We start from the raw sequence: 23,919 nt of genomic DNA, 5'->3' as shown, positions 1-23,919 counted from the left end.
GGCAGCTACGGGGGCGGAAGTGGATCCGGTGGTCACAGCGGAGGCAGCTACGGGGGCGGAAGTGGATCCAAAGGAGGGAGTGGAAGTGGCTACGGAGGATCAAGTGGATCTGGAGGAGCAAGTGGAAGTGGAAGCCACTCTCAGTCCCAGTCTTCTTCAAAATCTGATGACTGTTATGCACAAGGTAAGAAACAATTCTAGATAAGTTGAGGGGAGGCACTGGTAGGACTCAAGAGTCAAGGCATTATTCATTGTTTAGTACCTTTAAGCCTCTCACTCTGAACAGAACTACATTCTGCAGAGTCTATAGTGAGGCGTCATGGGACTTGTCATCAATCCTAAATTAACCATTATTACTGTTAGATGAGATTGGGACCATATCTATACATGACCCTAGTGTCAATAGTATGGGAGATTGCTTGGGATTTTGGAATTAGCTCATGTATTCCCTATAGCACCATCACCATATGAAGCAGATTTTATTATCATCTCCACCTTGGAGATGCGAAAAAAAGAGAGGAGAAGGTCAAACAACTCCCAAGTGAGGAACTCAGCCTGTGAGAATCTATAGGCTGTTGATAGAGCACCTGGTACAGGCTTTTGTGTGCCTAGTGGACCTGCAGGGCCATGCACGGGCCTCTGCAGGGTGGCTTCCTATGCAAGGCATTTTTAAACAGAGCTGTTGGGTGGTGACAGGGCGGCCTCATGAGCTCTCCATCCATAGAAATGAGTGCACATCTGCAGGGTTGCTGCAGAAGAGACTCAAAGGGGGCATTAATCATTGGGTTGTACATTTTGATGGGTGCAGGTGTGAGGGAAAAGGAAAGAATTTGTTCAAATTTGTGTTTGAATTTTGTAAGTAAACTAGTAGGAAAAAAAAATCAATACTTGGATGAGGGGTAAACTCAGGGATCCCAGGTTCCTGTATTTCCAGACCTTCCAGCTCTTTGCGCTCCAGATTCCATCCTTCTCCAAATCTCAGACTCTCTTGTTTCCTGCTCTAAGTCCTGTCTTCCCATGCTCACTACCCTCTCTCCTCTCTTCACAGCCTATTAAAAGTGGTGCCAGTGCTCCTGACAACTCATGCTCAGCCCACATTGAGCATCCCCCAGACAGACAGAGTGTGGATGAAACCTACTCATTGCACTCCAACATCAGAAATGACTGGTGGAAAGGCTTGGTGCCCATTTGGGAGTGGGTCAGCTTGGCATGTGTGCCACTGGCCATCCCTGGCTCTCTCCTCCACTGGACTTTGATAACTTCAGGGCAAAGAGACCACCCTTCTTCTGTCTGGTCTGGGAATAACCCTATTCCCTGCCTGATCCTAACTCCCTAATAAAGTTTTCCTATTGCAAATCAGAACTTGAACTTTGAATCATTTGTTCTTTGGGATTTAGAAGGAGCAGACAGGAGCCCACCTCAAAAAGTAGTGGTCAGCTTTTCTAAAGCTAACTTTTGCTTGTAACATGTCTGCCACAGTACAGTGGGCTGAAAAAGAAACCATTTATTTAGTTCATGGCTTTGCAGTTGGCAATTTAGACTAGGCTCAACTGGTTGGTTCTAGACTCTTCTACGTGTCCTTTATGCAGTTGGGTGACTGTGTCTGGGGTTTGACTGGTGCTGGTTGGATGACAGCAGTGAATGGGCTATATGACTTTCACCCTTCAGCATCTAACTGAGCAAGTGTTCCAAAGGGCTGAGCAAAGTGTGCGAGAAGAGCTCATCAGGCTTAGGCTCAGAGCAGTCACCGCAGCTGCCTTGTCTCGGCTGAAGGCCTGGTTCAAGAGCAGGGCAGACAACTTCTCTTGCCATGAAGACCTGCAAAGACAAATTGCAAGTGCAGGATTTTCCTAGAGGGAAATTCCCAAGAATACTTTGTTGTTGTTGTTATGTGACATCGAGTTGCTTGCTATTCATAGGACCCTGTGTACAACAGCCCTAAACCATGCTCTGTCCTGTGCCAATCACACTGTCTCCAATACACCCATCCCAATTACCCCAGTCACTGAATCAGTCCACCTCATAGAGGGCCTTTCCCTCCTGCACCATCCTTTCACCCTCCCAAGCATGATGTCCCTCTCCAAGGACTGGTTCCTCCTTACAACATGTCCAAAATATGTCAGATGAAGCCTCAGAATCCTTGCCCCCGAGGAGCAGCCCAGTTTAACCCTCTCCAGGATGAATCTGTTTGTTTTCTTCACAGTCCATGGTACCTTCAATGCTCTTCTCCAGCACCACAGCTCAAAGGCTCCTTCTATCCTCCCTAGTCATTGTCCAACTCTCTGACGCATAACAAGTCATTGTAAAGACTATGGCCTGTATCAGACACACCAGCAGCTGACGTGTTTGGAGTCACAGGAGCCAAGGAAGTGTCAGATATAAGCTATCAGATCAAGAGCTGGACAATGGGAGATAGATGTTGAAGGGAGTGGGTAGAAGTGGATGGGTATTCTGGTGGATGGTGGAGCAGGAAAATAAGTGGGTCAAGACACTTGTGCCAAGGGCAGGGACAACACTGAAACTAATGGTTCATTCTACAATAAAGAATATATCTTTCACTTTTTCTGTAAAATGCTTGTCGGATACTTCCCTAAATCTGAACATCCAGATTAAGACAGACTAGGAAGAAGGATTGGCCATCCACTTCTGAAATAGCAGGCCTCTGAAAACCCTATGTACAAGAATAATCTACCATAGTTTATTAGCAGGCCATATGGAGTCCTTGGGGGGCACAAATGGTTAAGCATTTGGCTATAAATGGAAAAGTTGACTTTTTTACTCCATCCTGAGGCACCTCAGAAGAAAGTCCTGGCAGTTTACTTCTGAAAGACCATAGTCATCGTGGAAAACCGGACGAAGTGCAGACCTACTCTGAAACGTGATCACTGTGAGTCAGGATGGCTCAAGGGCAGCAGATCTTCGTATCTTTGTTAGCTAAATAGGGAACAAGATGAAAATGATGTGGTCTTCGGAAGATTTCACAGATGGTGACAAAGATTAACACAAATAAACGAGGTGTTACAAGGCAAAGAATGGAACATTTCATAGGATGCAGCCAATAGCGTTCCCTCAGGATTCTGATTCGACTTGATGGTCCAAACTCCTCATAGTTAGGGATCATGGGAAGTGGATTCAAAGGAGGAGGAGTGAGTGGAGTTATTTATTCGGAACGTGGCCCCTTCTGTCTATGCTCCAGATATATAAAAACCATTCTGAACTTAGAAGCATAAAACATTTCTCTTGCTTGTAAATCTGCTATTTTGACAGAGCTTGGTGGAAACAGCACACCTCTGCTCTGCTCTGTGTCATTGTGACTTGTGGGGTGGGGGCTGGGAGCATCTGACACTCTCAGAGTGACCCAGCTGGGACGCCTCACTCTCCCCTTCTCTGTTGGAGACTCTCAGTGGGATCACCCCAACATGTCAGCTTTGGTGCAGCCAGACTCTGCCTGCTGGCTCAGCGGAGAGAAGGAATTGAGGAGCTGCTTTGTTTGATGACCTAGACCTGGAAGGCAGGTTGTTGGGTGGATTTCATGGTATTGATCTGGGGGTGTCAAGAGTAGCATTGACTTGATGGTAACTGTTTTGTTTGTTTGTTTGATTGTTGTTGTTTTTACAAAGAAATTAACTTTCATTTGAAAGGAAATTTCCCCCTACACCTATCTTCTAAGGACTTTATACTACACCTTAACTATTATTGTCCCAATACCAATCTTTCTAATAGTTAAAAAAGAAGAGTTGAGTAAACAGCCATGGACATACAGACACCACCCAGGAATTTAATTATTGGAAGCTGAAATGGTGGACTAAACATCTTTTAGCTGTCAGGTCAGGCTTTGTTTTGATCATGGAAAACTATTAAAGGTGTGAAGAATCTGAGTTTTGATGCTTCTAATGGGACAAGTTTTAAGCAGAGGATGAAGAATTCATATTTGGTGAAGTGCAGGTTTTGTGACCATTCTGATTGTACACCTTCCACCAGAAACTTCATGAACACTCATGAAATGGAAAAGACATCAGGCTAATGATCTGCTAGCACCTCCGAAATGATGAGAAGATTAGTTCCTTGTGAGTTTACTTTGCCTTTGTATATGTGATCACTGAGTTAAGAGCTTTGTTTTTTCAATAAACTAATAAAAATGGAATTTCAATTAAAAAAAAAAGAAGAGTTGGCCTTCACTGACTATGGATATTTAAACTTCAATAAGTTTAACAAAAATAAAACAAAAATCACATTTTAAATTTATAAAGTTTAACAAATGCATTTCATACAGAACATGTTGTACAGAAGTCTACAATTTTATCACTTCTAAAAAACAAAGACTTAATTTTTAGGGTCCAAGAATTCTGTACGTCAAAAACAAGTGACCATATTTTCCCGTATGGTTTCACACTTTCTATATTCAGCTGTTTGAATGTTCCAGTGCCATCTCTGACAAATTTGACATGACTGAGCTACTTTGTTACTTTCTTACCCAAATAGGGAAAAACAAAGTTTGTCATAAATGCAAGTTTCTTAGTACACTGCCTGACAGAAGCTAAAGAAGTTTTAAAACCCCCAATTTCTTTCCTCATCTGATAAGCAGAGAATTAATTTCCTGTAAAAGGAAGAAAGTAAAAATAATAATAGTAGCATTGGGGTTTCTTTTCCACTCAGATGATTAACTAACTCCTCAATGACAATTACTTCATGAAGAGTATAAAGAGGGGAAAACAGCAACACAACCAATAAAGTGTAGATACTAAATCAACCAAAGACTTTTAAAAGTGTTCTTTTTTAAAAAACTTTTTTATTATTATTAATTTTATGAAAGTTTACAGAAACTGAGGATTTCCATTCATTCATTGTTGCACTTTTCTCTCTGCCCACCTTTCCCTCCCCCCAATTTGCTCTTCTCTTTGAAAAGTAAAAGAAAAAATTCTTTCGTTGTTATACAATCCCTCCCCCTAAGGCCACCCCACTATGCAGCTATTCTGGACTCCTGTCATGACAACAATACCAAAATTACATATTAAAAAAAAAAGTGTTCTTCTTAAAGAGTAGGCAAGAAGAAAAGCTTGGAGAGACTAGAATTATTATTATTTTTTTAAAAGACTGAAAAAAGAGAAAATAGAAGGGCAATAAAGGCCAAAGAAAAACAAAGAGTAAAATAATAATAATAATCAACATCCAAAACCAAACATGTTCTTAATGGCAACCATTCACTTTATCAATAAAGCCTTGGGCTGCAAGAATGAGACCTTGATCATGTCTGTAATTGGCTATAATAAGGAGAAGGGACTCTTCATCTGTACTGGTAACCATAGTCCTCATGTCTGTCATACCCACAATCATATATCCTCTAGCATAGTAGGAATCTCGACATCCTCTGCCTTTTCCCCACCTCCACCTCCATCATGAGCCAGCCTGCCCATGTCAATGCCTGGTGTAGGTGTGAGGGCTCACTTGATAATAGAATAATCAACACAAATTCTTCTACCATCTAGATCCACACCATTTGCTGTCTCCATAGCCTCTTTTGGGTCATCTATTCTTTGAATAGAAACAAAGGCAAATCCTAGAGACCTTCCAGTACACTGATCATAAATCATATTGACACCACTCAATGGTCTGTACTGGGAAAATACTTCATGAAGATCTCTCTCAGTTATGTACATACTGAGGTCAAATACTCCAAGACAAGTGTTGGGATCTGGATATGCTCTGCTGCTGTATGACTCCTCCAGTTAGCTATGGGTGAGTGCCTCCGTCCAGCTTCTCCTACACTGGTATTCTGGGGTTTAGGACCATGTCCTATGGGAATGAGAGAGGGATGGATCAAGTGTAATGTCTATGAGAATGCCTTCTAGGTCTCCACTTGGTTTTTGATCTTGGCCAAGAATGGGATTTGGAGTGTTGGGAAGCCCTTGATGGAGTGTGAAATCCTGACCTGCTCTCTGATTTTACAAAAGCAGGAGTTCCCATTGGTTATTTTTTTTTATTGTTAAATTTTATTAGTTTTAATGAACATTTACAGGGATTCTGGGTTTTCACTCCTTCACTGCTGCACCATTCTCCCTACCCTCTTCCCCAGTTTGTTCTTCTTCCCCGCCATCCGAATGTCTGTTTTAATTGTCCAATTGCTACAGTGCTTGTCAAAGTCAGTTCTGATTAATCTCCTTTGTCGGTGTGTCCTTTGCCATTCCCTATCACTCCTCCCTGAGAGAGACTTCACCCTGATTCTTAAGGAAAAGGGGATGGCGTATTCTCTTAGCTACTTCCTGCTGAAAAGGGACGCTGTGGGTTTCAGGGTGAAGATCTTCTCTCACTACTCTAAAGGGCCCCTTTGGCAGTAGGAAACACATAGACTATTATGGAGATTGATTTTGGAATTTAGATGCACTCTTATTGATTGTGCTTGGCTGTACATGTTCATATCCTTGGAGATGTATCATGGGGGTGTTGCAACCTAGAAGACACAAATTTAACTAACAAGTTATAAGTACATGAGTCAAAAATTATGGAAAAGTAAAAGAAAAGATTCTTTCATTGTTTTACAAACCCTCCCCCAGGTCCCCTCCACCATGTAGCCCTCCCTCTAGACTCCTGTGATGACAGAAATACCCAGTCACACATCTCTTTCAAACAGTTTTCTCCCTCCTCTGTTTCAGTACAATATACATTATTGAACCCATCTTACTCAGTCTCTCCCCAACCCCGAGGTCAGTCCCATTCTACAACAGTGGCATCATGTAATATTTGTCCCTTTGTGACTGGGATATTTCACTCAGCATAATGTTCTCCAGAGTCAACCATTTTGAATAATATTGCATGAGTTCCTTGTTTTTTAATGCAGCATAGTATTCCATTGTGCGAATATACCACAGCTTCTCTAGCCATTCGTTTGTTGATGGGCACTTAGGTTGTTTCCAACTCCTTGCTATTGTGAACAAAGCTGCAATAAACATGGGTGTGCATATATCTGCTTGGATGTCAGCTATGGTCTCTTCAGGGTATATTCCCAGTAGTGGAATTGCTGGGTCAAATAGTATCTCTATTTGCAACTTTTTGAGAAAGCGCCATACTGCTTTCCACAGGGGTTGCACCATTTTACACTCCCACCAACAGTGAATCAGGGTTCCAGTTTCTCCACAACCTCGCCAGCATTTGTTGCTTGCTGTTCTGTTAAATTTTGCTATTTTGACTGGGGTGAGATGATATCTCATAGTTGTTTTAATTTGCATCTCTCTTAGGGCTAGGGATTTAAAGGCACCATTGGATATTTTGACTGAAAGCGAGATTCTCCACCCTCGAAGTTGTTCTTCTCTATATCACTCGTGTTGGCCAGGCATCTTTCAGATATAAATAAGACAAGTCTGGGCTTAACAGCCAATGGCCTAATCAACTCACTAAACAGATGGTGGGGGGATGAAAGAGTCGGTTGCTTTATTGTGTTTCAGGAGTTGGTAATGAAATCTTTGCTCTCACAGGGCTCCAGATCTAGGGCTGGAGGCAGACAAGCACATTGGTGATTGGTGAAGAATGCAGTAGGCGTTGTCAATGATGAAAGGATGCCGAACTATGAAAAAACAGAGATACCATGGCCACATATTGACCACTGGGGAGGATTCTTATCCCAGGTATGGGAGGAACATCATAAGGATTGATTGGGAAGGAGCTAACTTAATTGTATACACCAAAGATAGCCTGGCTCCAAATCATGCTCTCCTTGCCCTGCCAGTGTGGTCTTCAACAATTGTAGCATATTCCAAGATTGGTGGTGGGTTTCTAATGAACAAGGAAGAACTAGGAAGAGAAGGTGTTCAAATCCCTAGGGGCAATCTCTGTGACCTCTAGCCTCAGATCTCTTCCAAAAGGCAATCAAGAAAGAAGGAGTGAATGATTAAGAAGAGATAAAAATGTTGGAACCAGACACTCCTTTGCACCAACCTATCTGGTTCTGGCCTCATGGATCTTTGTGATTTGATCTTCATGAGCTTTCTCCCTACCCAGTAGTCTTTGCTGCCACCAACACCTTCGGCCCCAGGACGTACCATTCTCGCTTGAACCCAGACCACACTCAACATCATGTGCTTTCCTTCATCTGTTTTCCTCAATATGGCTAAGAAATGTTTGGAGTTTGTCAGAAGAACTTAGGTCATGGCAAAGGGAAACCTTTGGAAAGTAAGTGAAAAAAACCAGAAAAGACAACTCAACATAAAACCATTCATATAGTACCTGTGTTTGACCACTATGGAAGGCAGTCTGGTGCTTTCTCAAAAAGCTGGAAATAGAAGGGAACTCTGGTGGCCTAGTGGCAAGAAACTGCACTGCAATCCCAGAGGTACACGGTTCAAATCCACCAGATTCTCTGCCGGGGAAGGAGGGACAATTACCAGTCAGATCTGATTTGATGGTACACACACACACATAATAAAATAAATTTTTTTTAAAAAAGTTAGAAATAGAAATACTGTTTGATCCAGCTCTCTCACTACTGGGAATTATACCCTAAAGATACTAGAGCCATAATGTAGTCATATATATCTATATATATCTATATATATCTATATCTATATATCTATATATATAGATATATATATCCATATTAAGGGCAGCATTATTCAAAATAGCTAATAGATGGAAGCCTTCCAAGTGCTTGTCAACAAATGAATCCCCAAACTGTGGTACATCTACACAGTGGAATATTACTAAGCACTGAACAACAATAAACTTGTAAAACACAATCCAGCCTGGATGGGGCTGGAAGACATTATGTTGAGGAAAATATCTCAATCACAAAAGGACAAATACTGCATAGGACCCACTGATATAAAAATAGGATGGACACAGGGGAAGGGAGAGCAGGGAAACAATGGACACTATACTGGAACGGGAGAAGCCAGGGACTATCTGAAGGGAATGGTTGAGTAGACATTGTGTGTATGGCAATTGACAATCTGGAACAAGACATGCATTACAAAGTGAATTGGGGAAAGAGGGAGGGAGGAAAATGTGAATCAATGAATGAATGAAAACTCACCCTTTCAGTAAATGTTCACTAAAATAACAATAAAAGTCTCTCTCAGGGAGGAGTGATAGGGAATGGCAAAGGATACACTGACAAAGAAGATTAATCAGAACTGGCTTTGACAAGCACTGTGGCATTTGGACAAGAACAAACTGGGAGGAGGGTAGAGAGAATAGTGCAACAATGAATGAGTGGAAGCCCAAAATCTCTGTAAATGTTTATGAAAATTAATAAAATATAATTATAGAAAAAAAACAAACAAAAAACAAGTGACTTGATGGCACTTAACAATTTGAAAAAAAAAAAAAAAAAGAACCCCTCCCCCAAAAAAGAATCTGGTTTGAGATTCAAAAGTGGAATGCAAATGTGGAGAAAAGTTTGCCCCTCTAGGCCCCCTGCTCACTGGGAGCCCAGAGGAGAAACTCCGCCTCACCTTATTGAGGCATTGATACCTTCATTCAACACGCGCACTCTGTGTACTGCCCACTATTGGAGCTACAGCAGTGATCTGGGTACCAGCTCTGTTCCTAACAGCATCTCACTGACCAGTAACAGCCAGAATAATACAACGTACTGCGCTCCACCACACAGTTGTCCTGGCATTCGGGAGACACCAGCAAGAGCACCTGATTCAGTGTTGGAGGTCAGGAAACGTTCAGGTCTGAAGGATGGGTTGGATTTATCGGGATGATATTTGCTGGCCGTGGTAGAGGTGTATGTTCTGGACAGAAGGAACTGCATCTGTAATCGAGGAATTGGGAAAAAATATACTGGGTTGTTGTGCAGAGGCTGAGGAGGGGCTGCTGAAAGACAAGGATAGGGTGTCTGGGGAGAGGGCGAGGCATAAAAAATGTGCTTGGTGAGGACACTGTACCATTAAGACCATGTTCTCACCCTTTTTCAACCTTGTGATGGGGGATGGGACCCTATTGGCCAGGAATTATCCACCACCTGTCTGCTGGATAAATCCTTCGAGGGCAATTTGGTCTACAAAAGCTGTAGTAGAGTTGGAGGAGCACCACCTGTCAAACTCTCAGCATCCGTCTCTGAATCACCATTCTAGTTGGACCATGTCACCGATTCCATAGATCTCAGTGTGCCCATCACTCCCCTTCACTGGACAGACACCTTCCCCCCCGCTGAGCTCTTTATGCCTGAGGAGACTACTCCATTGGTAGCAACTGTGATCATCACTGCCACCATCATCCTCTGTCCCCACCCCGTGCCCATCATTATTGCAGTAGGACCTCACCTGTGCCAGAGTTGTGACAGGCCTTTATGAAAGTTATCTGCCTTATTTAACACAACCATCTGACCTCAAAGATGGAAACAGAGACTCAGAGAGATGACAGAATCCGGATTGTTTTGATTCCCAAATCTACCCTCATTGTCCCATACCTAAGCGAACCAAGAAGAGATAAACACCTCCGATGAGCAGAAAAGCTCTGGAGATTCTTTTCTTAAGAAGCCCCCATTTACCATAAATTTAACTGATGCAGGAATCCTGGTGATATATTGGCTAAAGAATTTGACTGCTAACCAAAAGGTGGGCAGTTCAAATCCACCAGCTACTCCTCAGGGGAAAAAAGTGAAGCAGTTTGTGTTGATAAATGTTTATACCTTGGAAAACCTATGGTCAATTCTACTCCACCCTACAGGGTCAGTTAGAATTGACTCTATGGTGGTGAGTTTGGTCTTTGGTGTTGACTCTAAACCATGGTGACCCTATATGCGTCATGGTAAAACTCAATGCACCCAATTTCCCCTCCTTATCTCCAGACCAGGCTCCTAGCAACTGATCAGGGCACAGCTTTGTCATTGTCCCACAAATGTCCCTGATCTGCATGTCTTTCTCCTTTGCAATATATTCTACATTATCATAGTGCTAATAATAAATATGCAACCCCATAGACTAAGCCTCTAAGTCCTAGGCACTGTCCCAGGCACATGATATATTCCATGTCATTAATTCTTCCACAATTTGAAGAAGGTCTTGTTGTCTTAGGATACCAAGTCTTAGAGAGGTTCCATGACTTTTTTGCAGGGGTATATTTACAAGCATCAGATTAGGCTCTGATCTGAGGCTGAGGCAGGACTGACTGCAAAGCAGGTGCTCTCTGTGACACTCAGAAAAGCTCTCTCCCCACAGTGAAGGAAACTTCTATCAATTCTCAGATATGAGCAGTTCAGATAGAAACCAGCTGTATTAACGGGCTCAAACACAGTCATGAAGTAATAGATGAGGGCTAAGAAACCCTGGCTCTACTGATTTATGATGCTGTATGTACCTCATCAGTCTCGGAGAAATATAACCCCCCCCCCAAACGTCCCTGCATTTTCATATGGGAAGCCAAATTTCATACTAAATATTTGTAATAAACCGAATGCTATTTCAGGATGTGGTGGAGGCTCAGTACAAGCTGGAGTTTACCCTGAAGCACCAAGGAAATTCTTAAGGCTTACTGGATTCTTGCACTGTATTTGCTGACCCCTCTGTCCTGAGTCTAGCAGAATGTTTTCAATAGAAAAAGCTTGGCTTCATTTGCATTGAATTCCCTTTACAACAGCCCTAAACTCCGCTCTGTCCTCTGCCAATCAATCGCATTGTCTCTGACACTCCCATCCCGATTATCCCAGTCACTGATTTGATCCACCTCATAGAGGGCCTTCCTCTCCTGCGCTGTCCCTCCACCCTCCCAAGATGACGCCCTTCTCCAAGGACCAGTCTCTCCTCACAACATGTCCAAAGTATGTTAGACAGAGCCTCAGAATCCTTGCCTCCAAGGAGCCAGCCACCCGGTTTAACCCTTTCCAGGACAAATCTGTTTGTTTTCCTAGCAGTCCATGGTATTCTCAATACTCTTCTCCAGCACCACAGCTCAAAGGCATCAATTCTCCTTCTATCCTCCTTGGTCATTGTCCAACTCTCTGATGCATAACAAGTGATTGCGAAGACCATGGCCTGTATCAGACACACTTTAGTCTCCAAGGAGACACCATTGCTCTTCAGTACTTTGGAGAGGTCCCTAACAGCAGACTTTCCCATGGCAATGCTCCTTTTAATTTCCTGGCTGTTGGTGCCAGGACTGTTGACTGTGGAGCCAAGCAAACTAAAGCTGTGTACAATCTCACTCTTCACCATCCATCCTGATGCTACCAATTGGTCCAGTGGTGAGAATCTTTGTCTTCTTGACATTGAGCCTCAATGTCAGGAAGTTTGTGATTTACTTCCTCATAATTTTCAATAAAGATACAGGGAAACTGGAATCCTGTGCTTCTGTTGGAAGTTGGAACTGCTGGCCCTCTGTTACGCTCTGTTTTCTCTCATTCATGGTTGTCTGCCTCATTATTAATAATTATTAAAATACTTTACCCTCAGTCTGCAACATTTCCAAGTTTTGACTTTTCTCAAAGCCTCTCAAATCTCTTTTGCCATGGCTTTCATCAGCTGCAGGAAACAGCATGTTCAGAGATGAAGCCAAGAGAGACTGGACATAGAGGAGAAGCTGCTCCAATTAAGACCTTAAGACCTCATGCTGGGTCCTTGTCCTTTCCCAGGGCATTCATGCCACCAATAAATGTTCAGTGAACACATGATCCCTCATCTCCCACAAGGGCACGCACAGGCAAACAGAAACCTAGTCACTGAGCCCAAAGCTGTGATGGGGAGGTCTACAGGCCAGACGGCTCTTAGCAGAGACACCAGATAGTCCAGGGTGAGGGCTGAGATGAAGAAAGTGGGATAGGAAAAAAAGTGAAGGTGCTAGGAGTGGAATGAGTGGTGAGAGAACATATACAAAAGACTGGAACATTCTAGAAATAGAAATTTGGAATGATGTGGGAGAGGGGGAGTTAATGAAGGCTGAAGTTGGAGTGACAAACTTTTGAAAGCCTTGTTGGAAAGGTGGGATCCATTGAAGAACCCTCTGTTCTGGCTGTGGAACCTTCTGCCAAATTTCTAGGGACCTCAGAGGGTAGGCTTACACTTCCTCTCTGTGTCAGGGATGAAGGATGGAGGATGAAGTTGGCAGATTTACCTTTGTTCAGACAGGCTCTTTTTCAGCGTTTCTCATTGGGGTTAATTATCTGATAAGGAAAAAGGGTGTAGAAAGAGAAGCAGAGCCAAGAGAAGGCACTTGCCAAGTAGTGAGCCCTGAGTGGCCTTCAGGGGCGCTGTGCTAGTGAGGTTGCCTCCTCCACAGTGGGGGCGAATGGAAGACCATTTAAGACACCGAGGTTCAGAGACAAATAGCGGATGGGAATGTGCAGAATTAACCTTTGAGCCCACTGACCCAAGGCTCCAGTGTTGATGGACGTTCCTTTAAGTGCGGTCCTTCAGCGCTTGGCAGGGGTTTAGCGCTATTTCGGGGCCTCATTTGATTGCTGCTTTCACTCAGGTGGCCCAGTGGGCAAGGAGGTGTGATGCCAATCTGACGGTATGCAGTTTCAATCTACCCGCTGCTCCAAGGAGAAAGATGAGCTATTTCTTCTCATGTGATTTACAGGGTCTAAAAACTCACTGGAGGGTCAGCTTTGAATTGATTCCAACTGGATGGCACCTTACAGCAAACGAATTTGCCTCGTTCTCCAAAGCTTAGTTAGGACTCACCTCCTCCCTCCAGGACAGTGGTGAATTGAGGGCACTGTCATAATCTAGGAACCCTTGGGGTATGCTGTGATCCTGCTAATTGGTACTTTAGCTAAGAAGTTGATCTGTTTCCATCAGCTTCTTCCACAGCTGTGGCTTACAGCGGCCCCTTGTGGCCATTTTTAGACACACGGAACTTGAGTTTCATCTAACCCACAACTTTAAAGCTGGTAGGAAGGTCCCTTTTCTTACAAAGATCGCCTTCTCTACTCCTTTGCTGCCCAGAGAGGAAGACACATGCTTAGGGTCACGTGTGTGGAATTCAGGTCCTCGAATTCCTCTGGGGGTCTTTCTCTTTTTGGTACACTTGACTCAATGCCTCTTTGCTGTCCGTTGGGAAGACAGTGAGTATCCTCAAGTGTGTAGCTTGCCCTTGCTCACACAGGCTCCCGCTGACCCTTTCACTCCTTTCAGTCAGTCTTGCTTACTGGGGACGACACGTCAGGATGCAGAATGAGGGGGCGGAAGGAGGAAGAAAGCCGCATTGATGGTTATGATGCATAGTTGATCAGCCAGCGGGATTTTGAAGGTTGTATAAATTGCATGGGAGGAAATTTCTCATCTTTCCTCTGCGGAGCTGCTGGTGTTTGAATCACTAGAAAGAGGTCTTCTGCTTTCGCCTAGCAGCTCTTGCGTAGCCTCCAGGGGGCGCTGCGCCATTGAGTTGGCCGAGTCCACAGTGCAAAGGCGCCGAGGACGCAGGGAGCTGCTGCTGGCCTGGGAGCAAAGGCAGGTCCCGAAGACGGCACAGCCTTCCCTGGCTCCGAAGGGGCCTCCACCCGCCTCTCTCCTGGGCTCAGATACCGGCCCCAAACCCCCTCCACCAAACCATTCTTTCTAGATTCTGCCTCTTCTCCTTGGGCCTCTTCTGGGATCTGGTAGGTGGGCAGAGCAGGGATTATTGTTCCAGAGAAGTTCCAGAGAAGCTGAGGGACTTGCCCAAGGCCAGTCATTTGATAACAGACTAGCCTGGACTCTAAGACTTTGGTCTGTAACCTATTGCTTTTGCCTATGCAGGTTGTAGTTTCGTCTGTTTGGAAGGTGGTGGGTGGGAAGTGGAGGTGAGGGAGAGGAATGGTGGGCTGGGGCTGGGGGGGGGGGCTTTTCAGTCAGCTCCACGCCATCTACTTATGTGGCCTAACTCGGACCGAGTCTCAGTTAACCTGATTGAATCTCAATTTCCTCATCTGTAGAATGGGTGGTAACAATCTCCATTAGAAGGTTGTTGTGCAGGATGCAAACAATGAATGCAGAGAGTAGCAGAGGGGCAGCTCTTCGAGAGTAGCTAGTGTTTGTAAATGTGGCGCTTCTGGGCGCCAATCTCAGTAACTGCCTTCCTGAAGATCCAAGCTGGGTCCTTCCCCTGCTGTTTCTTCTGGAGTCAGGGTGAGCTTCCCTGGGTGCTGAGAGTGGGGCAGGCTTCAGAAGCCAGTGCACAGATGGAGCTGGGAGGGCCAGGCCTGGTGGGCACCTCTGTTTCCAGGGTCAGGGGTGGGGCTGGTGGGAGGGAGTGGCATGAGTCATTCTCAATAGACTGTAGGGAAGCCAGTGGGGCCAGGCAGCACCAGGCACTGAAATTCCAGGCAAGGAAACAGGGTTGGGTTGTTGAGGGGGTGGGGGGGCATTGGGGAGGGGAAGGATGTGGGGGTGGGGAGGTCAGGCTGCTCTTTTTCTCCTGTGCCCCTCCCTCCACACTCCCCCCTCTTCCCCACTGAGCTGCCTGTGTGTCTGGAGATGGAGGGAAGGCTGACTTTCTGTGGTCTCATTGGGTCACTGTTGAAGACACCAGCCTTAGCTGATTGTCCAAGCTAACTTTCCCATGTCCACAGGGACTCCCGCAGATGGTGGCTCTCAGGTTAACAGAATGGACTTGAGTGAAATTTTGGACAAGAGAAGCAAGGTATGGAGGACATGTCAGGGAGCAGCAATGGGAAATTGAAGGGACAGAGAAGGACGGAGCCAGTGTGAAAGGAGCTAGGTGAAGGCTGTGGCCCTCCGGGAGCAGTGACCAGAGCTTTGGAGGAACTGTGGCCTGATGGGAAAGGCCACAACTCATTGTTGTCAAGTCATTCCAACTTACAGTGACCCTACAGGACAAACTAGAACGGCCCCAGAAGGACTCCAGCAAGAGTTGTTGTTGCCACATTTACGGAAGCTTCATACAACACAGATTCGTAGAGGTCTGGATGGCAGGGGTCTGAGTTGGGCCTACAGAAACCCACTGCTGTACTGTCCATTCCAGTTCATAGTGACCTTCCCTAGTTTTCGGAGGCTGTAAATCTTTGTAGGAGAAGGTGACCCATCTTTCTCTCAGGGAGCACCTGCTGGATTTGATCTCAATTGAAATGGGTCTCAGGGACTAAGATAAAGTGTCAGCATAATTGTTCCTTCCAGTGATTTGAAGAGAAAATCCAGTTCCTTGCCTCTTCTGAGTCTAGAGGTCTCGTGTGCTCTGGCTTTTGTTTCCTTCTATTTCAAACCCTGACCTCTGCTTTGTCAATTCTCTGACCTCGGCTTTGTCATCTCATCCCCTCTCGCTGATTTGATTCTCTCATCCCCACTCTAACAAGGACCCCTGTAGTCACATGGTGCTCACCTAGAGCCCCCCAACTCAAGATCCTTAATTTAAATGCCATCTGCATAGTCCCTTTGGCCATGCAAAACACATTTTCACAGGTTAGGGCATTAGGACATGGACATCTTTGAAGGACCTCTGTCTAGCACAGGCAGCACTGGAGATAACACAGGGTTTGGACTGAGTGGAAGGACCCTGATGGTGGGACTGCGTGTCATGAAGGTGCAGCAAAGTGTGGATGTGAGGACAGAGCTGAGGAAACTGACCAACACAGCCAGCGTCCCACTGCATTTCCAAGCAGTGTGTTCAGTCTCAGGGGTGAATGCTGCCCCTATGGGATGATGGGGTTGGTGTGAGGTCAGTGGTGAGTGTTCATTCCTTTCACCTTCATCCTCTCCTCTCTAGGCCCCATAACTGCTTTTTTCAGGTCCTGGTCAGGACCAGTCTGGCCCTATCACTATCATCTCAGTCATGTCATTGCCCTGTGCCCCTCCCCCATGTTCTCTCTACTGACTCTTTAGGAAGCCCTCATGGGGCATCAACAGGGATGGTCAGAAGTAGGGCCACAGAGTACAGATCTGGCCCTGCCTCTCCTACCCCTAACTCACCTGTGCCCTCCTCGACATCAACAGCCCCCTGCTCTCCCCTCCACAGCAATGTTCCAGCTTCCACACCACTGCTTCCTGTTATCAAATTCCCCGTAATCCTCATTTCTCCAGGCCTTTTCAAGTAGCATTCCCTGTCTAGAAATACTGTCCTCCTGCCTCCCACCCCACTCCTCATCTTTCAGGCTTCAGCTCTGAGGAATAATGCCAGTACTTCTCCCTCCCACTGCGCATGGAGGAGCTTAGTGGTCCCCACTGGCCCTTTATAACAATCCATTGCTGAGAGATTGTCTTCCTGTCCAGGAACAACACACGCAGCCCTTTCAACCTTCATACTAGTAACAATACCTGCAGACCTCGGAGACGCTGGAAGGTTCCAGACCACTGCAACAAAGCAAATATCGGGTAAAGTGAGTCACACAGAGCTATGTTTGCAGTATTCTGTAGTCTATTAAGCGGACTATGGTGTTATGGAAAAGTTTGAAAGTGTGTGAGAATGACTAAAATACAACAGGGAAACACATAGTGGAAAAATGCTGTTGATACAGTTGCTCAAGGTAGGTTGCCATAGGCTTTCAATCGGTGAAAAAAAAAATCACTCTGGATGTGAAGCACCACAAGGAAAAAAGGCAGTGAAACCAGGCACGCCTGTAGCCTCCGGCTCTTGAGGGCTCTATCAGGTGGAGCAAATAATGCACTTGGCTGCTAACTGGAAGTTTGAAGGTTTGAGTTCATCTAGAGGAACCTCAGAAGAAAGGTTTGGAGACCTACTTACAAACATACACAAAAAAATCAGCTAATGACAATCTGATGGGTGGAGGGAGGGGCAGGTTAAGGAAATGGAAAGATCTGGTGTGAAAAACAATGTATACGAATGTTGCAAGTAAACAAGTGTAAAATAAAAAAAAATTATATTAAAAAAATCAGCCAATGGGAACCTGTAGAGCTCAGATTTGTTTTATCATCTTTGGGCTTCCTGTGAGTCAGAGCAAGCCAATGAGAACTAGAATGAGTTGAAGAGTTTACTTTATGACAATCCCCGAGGTTGGCATTATTGGCCCATTTTTAGAGATGTTATTCACAGAGTTTCCACAGGTTTTTCTTAACTCATTGCCATCAAGTTGGAACTGACTTACAGCTGACCCTCCAGTGGGTATTCAGATGCTATAGACTGCCTGGGAGGAGATTGCCTGTCTTTCTCTCATGGAGCAGCTGGTGGATATTTGAATCGCTTGCCTTTGGGTTGGCAGCACAGCTCCTTACCCCTTGGATATAGAGGCCCTAAAAGGTTAAGTAACTGGTTTCAGGTGACGCCTGTGCTCTCAACCACGTGCCAGCTTGCGATGATTACTGTCTACATTTTATAGGAGAGGAAATTAAAGCTTAAGGAGATGTAAATAACTAGGCCAGGGTAATGGGTGGCTCTTAAACCAAGGCGTGCCTCATTTCAAAGGCCAAGCTCGTTTACCATCAAGGTCTCACTGTGTGTCACTTATTAATCTTAGCTGTTGTGATCCACTACTTAGCCTCTGTTTTGTAGATGTTTGTACAGGTTCCACCCCCCCAACCCTCATCTTTCCTTCTATTTGGAAGACTCGCTGGGGGTTGGGCCTGAAGTTTAGTTGATCTCTGATTTTCTGTAGTTAGTACAAGTCCTGACTGAGACCACCTGCCCAAATGGTGAATGGATGAGGGAATAAATGAACTTCCTGAGTATGACTTTAGGCAATCAGGGAGCTTCTCAAGGTGGTCACCTGCAGCTGCCAAGGTCCACGAGGGACTGGAGTGTAGACTGTGAAAGGCTCATGGGTCCAAGCCTGGGGTCACAATCCTACCACAGCTTCTTTACCCATTCGTTTGTTGGTGGACACTTGGGTTGTTTCCATCTGCTTGCTATTTTGAACAATGCAGCAATAAACATGGATGTGCATATACACACATTTTTGGAAGAAGTCACAGCAAGGACTTGAACTACTAACCTAAAGGCAAAAGAACCTCTTTGGTGCTTTGAATCCACCAGCAATTCCACAGTACAAAGACGGACAATCTCTCCCCTTGAAAACTGCAGGGTCAGCTAGTAGTCAGTGTGGATTTGATGGCTGTGAGGAATATACACGCAAAATTCAAAGGTACAAAGGATATACAGCAAAAAGTTACCCTTCCCACACCTTCTGAATCCAGTCTGCTTCTTTTTGTAGAGTTTGTACTGACTTTACTTGGATCCACAATCAACACTGTTAACACTAGCAGTCAAGAAATCAAAAGACAAATTGCATTGGGAAAAATCTGCTGTCAGAGACCTCTCCAAAGTACTGAGCAAGCTGTAATTGCTAACAGCTTCAATCTCTTCTCCATCTATCATGGTGCTGCCAATTGGCCAAGTGGTGAGAATCTTTGTCTTCTTGATGTTGAGCTTCATTTCATATTGAAGACTACAATCCTGGAGGTGTTGTAGCAAGTGCTTCTGGTCTTCAGTTTCAGCAAGCAAGGTTGTGTCATTTGCATAATGTAGGGTGTTGATGAGTCTTCCTCCAATCCTAATGCCACATTTCTCCTCATAAAGTCCCGCTTCCTGAATGATCTGTTTTGCATATAGATTGAAAAGGTATGGAGACAGGATGCATCCCTGATGCACCTCTTTCCTGATTTTGAACCATGCAGTGTTTCCCTCCTCTGTTCTGAGGACTGCTTCCTGGTCCAAGTATAGGTTTTGCATAAGCACAACCAAGTGTTCTGGTATTCCCATTCTTCTCAAGGTTGGACACAATTTGTTGTGATCCACACAGTCAAATGCCTTTGCATAGTCAATGAAACACAGATAGACATTCCTCTGGTACTCTTTGCTTTCTGCCAAGATCCATCTGACATTAGCAATAATGTCTCTAGTGCCATAACCTCTTCTAAACCAGCATTCAGGAAATCGAAAGACGAATTACATTGGAAAAATCTGCTGTCAGGGACCTCTCTAGAGTGCTGAAAAGCAGTGATGTCAGTCTAGAGACTAAGGTGCGCCTAATTCAGGCCATGATCTTCGCAATTACTTGGTATGCATCAGAGAGCTGGACAATGAGAATGACAGAAGAAGAATCGATACCTTTGAGTTGTGGTGCTGGAGAAGAGTCTTGAACGTACCATGGACCACCAGGAAAACATATAGGTCTGTCTTGGAGAGGGTGAAATCAAGTTCCTCCTTGGAGGCTAGAATTTTGAAACTTCGTCTCACCTACTTTGGGCACATGGCCAGGTGAGACTGGTCCTTGGAGAAGGACATCATGCTTGAAAGTATGGAGGGACAGCACAGGAGAGGAAGACCCCAGATGAGATGGATTAATACAGTAACTGGGGCAATAGGGGTTGATTAGTGAGATTAATGGGTGTTGGAATTAGTGATATTGGCTCAGAACAGGGCATGATTCAGAGCTGCTGTGTATAGGGTCGCTATGGCCTGCAGGCGACTTGACAACACATAACAACAACAACAACAACCATACCTTTAGGATTTTTTGTTTGTTTATTTTCTTTTCGTTGAGCTGTAATCCATATTGAAGCATTCTGCAAATGAGCAAACACATTTGTCCTGGAAAAAGTGCAGCCAGAATGTTCCTTCGTGACGAGGATTATGAAACTTCCTCTCACATCACATACTTTGGGCATGTAGTCAGCAGAGACTATTCCGTGGAAAAAGACATCGTTCTCGGGAAAGTGGAGGATCAGCGAAGGAGAGGAAGAACTTCGAGGAGAGGGAGTGACACAGTGACTGCAGTAATGGGTTTAAGCCCGGGAGGGGATGGCACAGGAGGGGGCAAGATTTTGTTCTGTTGTACATGGGGTGACAGGAGTCCGAGTCATTTTGATGGCATGTGACAACAACAACATGCTATTTAGGGGCAACAGGAACACACTCACAAAAAGAGACAGCTCATGCTGCTTGTTATACCTTCAGTTATAAAGTCTCCTGTTTCAGACCCAGGAATTGTGTGTCTCCCGGCAGCATTGCTAAAACTGTAGCATGTTAACTAGATGATTTGCCATCTGAATAAAGATCTCAGTTGTTAGGTGCCATCGAGTCAACTACGACTCATAGTAACCCTATGAACAACAGACCTGAACCCTGTCCTAACCTGTGCCATCCTCATCGTCTCTGACACACTTGAGCCCATTGCTACAGTCAGCCCACTTGGTTGAGGGTCTTTCTCTCTTTCTTTGTCCCTCCACCTTAGTTCCTGACAATTAGTCAGTTAGACCAAATAAGGCTCCAGTCCCAGGAGTCCAAGGTCACCCAGACATGAAGCAGCAATACTGGATGTGGAAAGAGGGTTCTTCCTTCACACTCCTTTTGGCCAGGCCAGTGTCTCCCTGCCTCATCAGCAGGTGAACTGACTGGCTGGGCTTCATGGGGCTGATTTCTCTCCCTCACCTTCTGCATAGTTTCAACATGTGTTCGGTGGAGTTCATCTTGGATTCAGTGGCTTTCAAACCTTAGTAAGCCTCTAGATCACCTGGAACCTCTCTTCCCGTCTAGTCTCCTGATCGCCCCATGTGTGCCAGAGTCGAGCTGTGTTCTGTGGGATTTACAGTTGCTGATTTTTTGGAAGTAGATCACCAGGCCTTTCTTCCTAGGCACCTTGTGTGGGGCTCTAACATTCAACTTCAAAATCCCCTGGAACTTATTTTACAAACACATCCTCCTCATGGAGCTCACTCACCTGTGGTGATTTAATGCAACAACTCTGTGGTGGGGCCAGCAGTTAGTGTTTGAAAGAAATGCTTCAGGTGATTCTGTCCCGGAGGATCTGGAGACATCATCCCGAGAGAGGAGAGTCGTTGCTGCAGAGACCAGCCTGCCTGGCCCTGGAAGTTTGTGAGCAGGGGTGTGATTGATGAAAGGCAGCTTGAGACCAAAGAGCCTGGTGCTGGGAGGGATCCTGAGAGCCACTTCAAGGGAGGTGCCGGCAGTTGTTCAGTCTGGAGGAGATAAGGCTAGGATTATGGGGGAGGTGGAGGAAAGAGCAAAGGGTGTGTGAGTGTGTGTGTGTGTGTGTGCAAGTTGACTCAGCTGGGGAGGTGGCCCTCATATTCCCAGCTGAACACCCTGCCCCTGGCTCTCTGACTCACCTGACATGCTACATGGGTCACAAATCATGATCTGGTTTCTGTAGAGGAAAAGAGAAATCAAGTCCTATTACCTGACACAGAGCCCTTCATTATCTGATCCTAACCCGCCTCTGCAGTCTCAGTTCTCCTCTGAGACAGTGGTTAGACAGACCTCCTGGGTTCAAATCTCAGAGTGACCACTTAACCAAACTTTCAGCTTAAGCAAGTGATCCTCAATTTATCAGTCAGTAAAATGGGGAAGCAGAGTGAAGCTTTGGCAGTTTACGTAAATGAATCATGCCACGCACTTGAGCAGAACCAGACGTAAAATGCTCCATATGTTTCCTTCGTAGTTCCTGGGACTTTCCTCCCATCTGTCACCTATGTCCCCCCTTCTCCACTACAGCCTGTAGCATGGCCATTGTCCTCCTCCAGGACGCCCTCCCTGTTCACCCAGAGATCGGGTGTGCTCCTCTGTGCCCTTCCTCCAACCCTGGCCTGCCATCTGCTGTTGTGAAGAGTCTGTGGTGTTTACCTGGTTCTCATTCACAGCCCAGATCTTGCCCAGAGGCAGACAGGCTGGATCCAGGACACCTGCCTGCTGGTCTCAGCTCTCCAGGAAACTAGCCGCGTGAGGGTTTCTGTTACACTGTGTGTGATCCACTCTGGCCTCAGCTTTCTGACCTCTAAGCTGGGGGAGCTGGGCAAAGCGGCAGCTTTTGAGTGTTAAAAGAGGGAGAATCCTCTGGGCATCCAGCAGCAGTGAGCACTCGGCTGCTCGGGTGAGTGTGCGTGTGAACATGAGCATGTACACGCATGTGTGTGAGTGTGAGATGAACCTTTGTATGTGAGAGAGACCATGTATGTGTTTCTGTGTGTGTGTGTGTGTGTGTGTGTGTGTGTGTGTGTGTGTGTGTGTGTGTGGTCTGCCCAGCTTCCATCTCTCTGCAGAGGGCTCTGCTGGCCAGACATAAACATCTCCGGGTGTGTGGTATATCCTATAAACGCCCCAAAATGGCTTCACTTATGCTAAACTGGCTGAGTTTTATTAGGCTTGTTTTCTCTTAAGGGACTTGTTTTTCTAGTCTTTTCCAAGAATGAGGACAAACTGACCATTCTCCCTGTTGTTTTTAGCCGTGCTTGCAAAACTAGATATCCATCAAGCAGGTGATGCCTTTTCCTTAAACTCAGCTTGTATGCTGCTCTCATTCCCATGAGCCTGAGTAATTCTTAACTCGGCAGTGTGCTGGAGGTTGTTTGCATAGGGAAATAAAGGAGTTAACTGCGTTCCCTCATCTTCACTGGTAATTCGCCGGCCTGCGGTCACCAGAATTAGTGTAGTGCTGCATCTTCCTTCTGGCCAGTGAATTTCCTGACTCAATAAACAAATGTCTATTAGTTTGTCTCTAGGTCAGTTTTTTTTTGTCTGTCTGTTTGAACACGAACCTTGAGGAATTTTCCCTTCAGAAAACAAACCCCACCACTGGGCTGCAGGATTCTACACTCTCATTCCAAACTTGTTGTTGTTGTTATTGTTGGGGGCTGTCAAGCTGAGTATGACTCAGAGACTCTATGAACAAAAGATCTGAACACTGTCCTATCCTGTGCCATCCTCATCACATCTGACTCACTTGAGCCCATTCCTGCAGTCACTATGTCAGTCCATCTTGCTGAGGGTCTTCCTCTCTTTGCCTGACCTTCCACCTTTCCGAGTATGATGTCTCTCTCTCTTCAAGGAATAGCTTTCCTAACAGCGTGCCTACAGTATATGAGATGAAGTTTTGTCATCTTTGCCTCCAAGGAACATTCTGGCTGCGTTTTCTCCAAGACCTATGCTTGCTCTTTTGACAGTCCATGGGATATTCAGTACTCTTCCCCCATACCACAACTCAAAGGCATAGATTATTTTTATTCATCCTTACTCATTGTCAAGTTCTCAGAGTTCTCAGATGCATAGCAAGTGGCTGAAAAAACCATGGCCCAACGA

At 45.3% G+C, this 23,919-nt stretch overlaps 1 protein-coding gene and 1 pseudogene across 1 annotated transcript in view; one reads left to right on the top strand and one right to left on the bottom strand.

Moving 5' to 3' along the window:
- The window catches only part of KRT9 (keratin 9), a 5,009-nt gene extending 4,699 nt beyond the window's left edge, over positions 1 to 310 (top strand). Inside the window, exons 9-10 of the mRNA XM_006901712.1 lie at positions 6 to 184; positions 302 to 310. Coding sequence (XP_006901774.1) covers positions 6 to 184; positions 302 to 310 — 188 coding nt within the window. The remainder of the gene's footprint in view (positions 1 to 5; positions 185 to 301) is intronic.
- Positions 311 to 5,209: 4,899 nt separating this feature from the next.
- Positions 5,210 to 8,036, bottom strand: LOC102858341 (annotated as a pseudogene).
- Positions 8,037 to 23,919: the final 15,883 nt, after the last annotated feature.

The sequence above is a fragment of the Elephantulus edwardii genome, unplaced genomic scaffold, assembly GCF_000299155.1.
Source record: "Elephantulus edwardii isolate Elephantulus edwardi_28Jun2011 unplaced genomic scaffold, EleEdw1.0 scaffold00340, whole genome shotgun sequence".
NCBI classification, from domain to species: domain Eukaryota; kingdom Metazoa; phylum Chordata; class Mammalia; order Macroscelidea; family Macroscelididae; genus Elephantulus; species Elephantulus edwardii.
The sequence above is the reverse complement of the archived record's forward strand: the minus strand, read 5'-3'. Positions and strand labels throughout refer to the sequence as shown.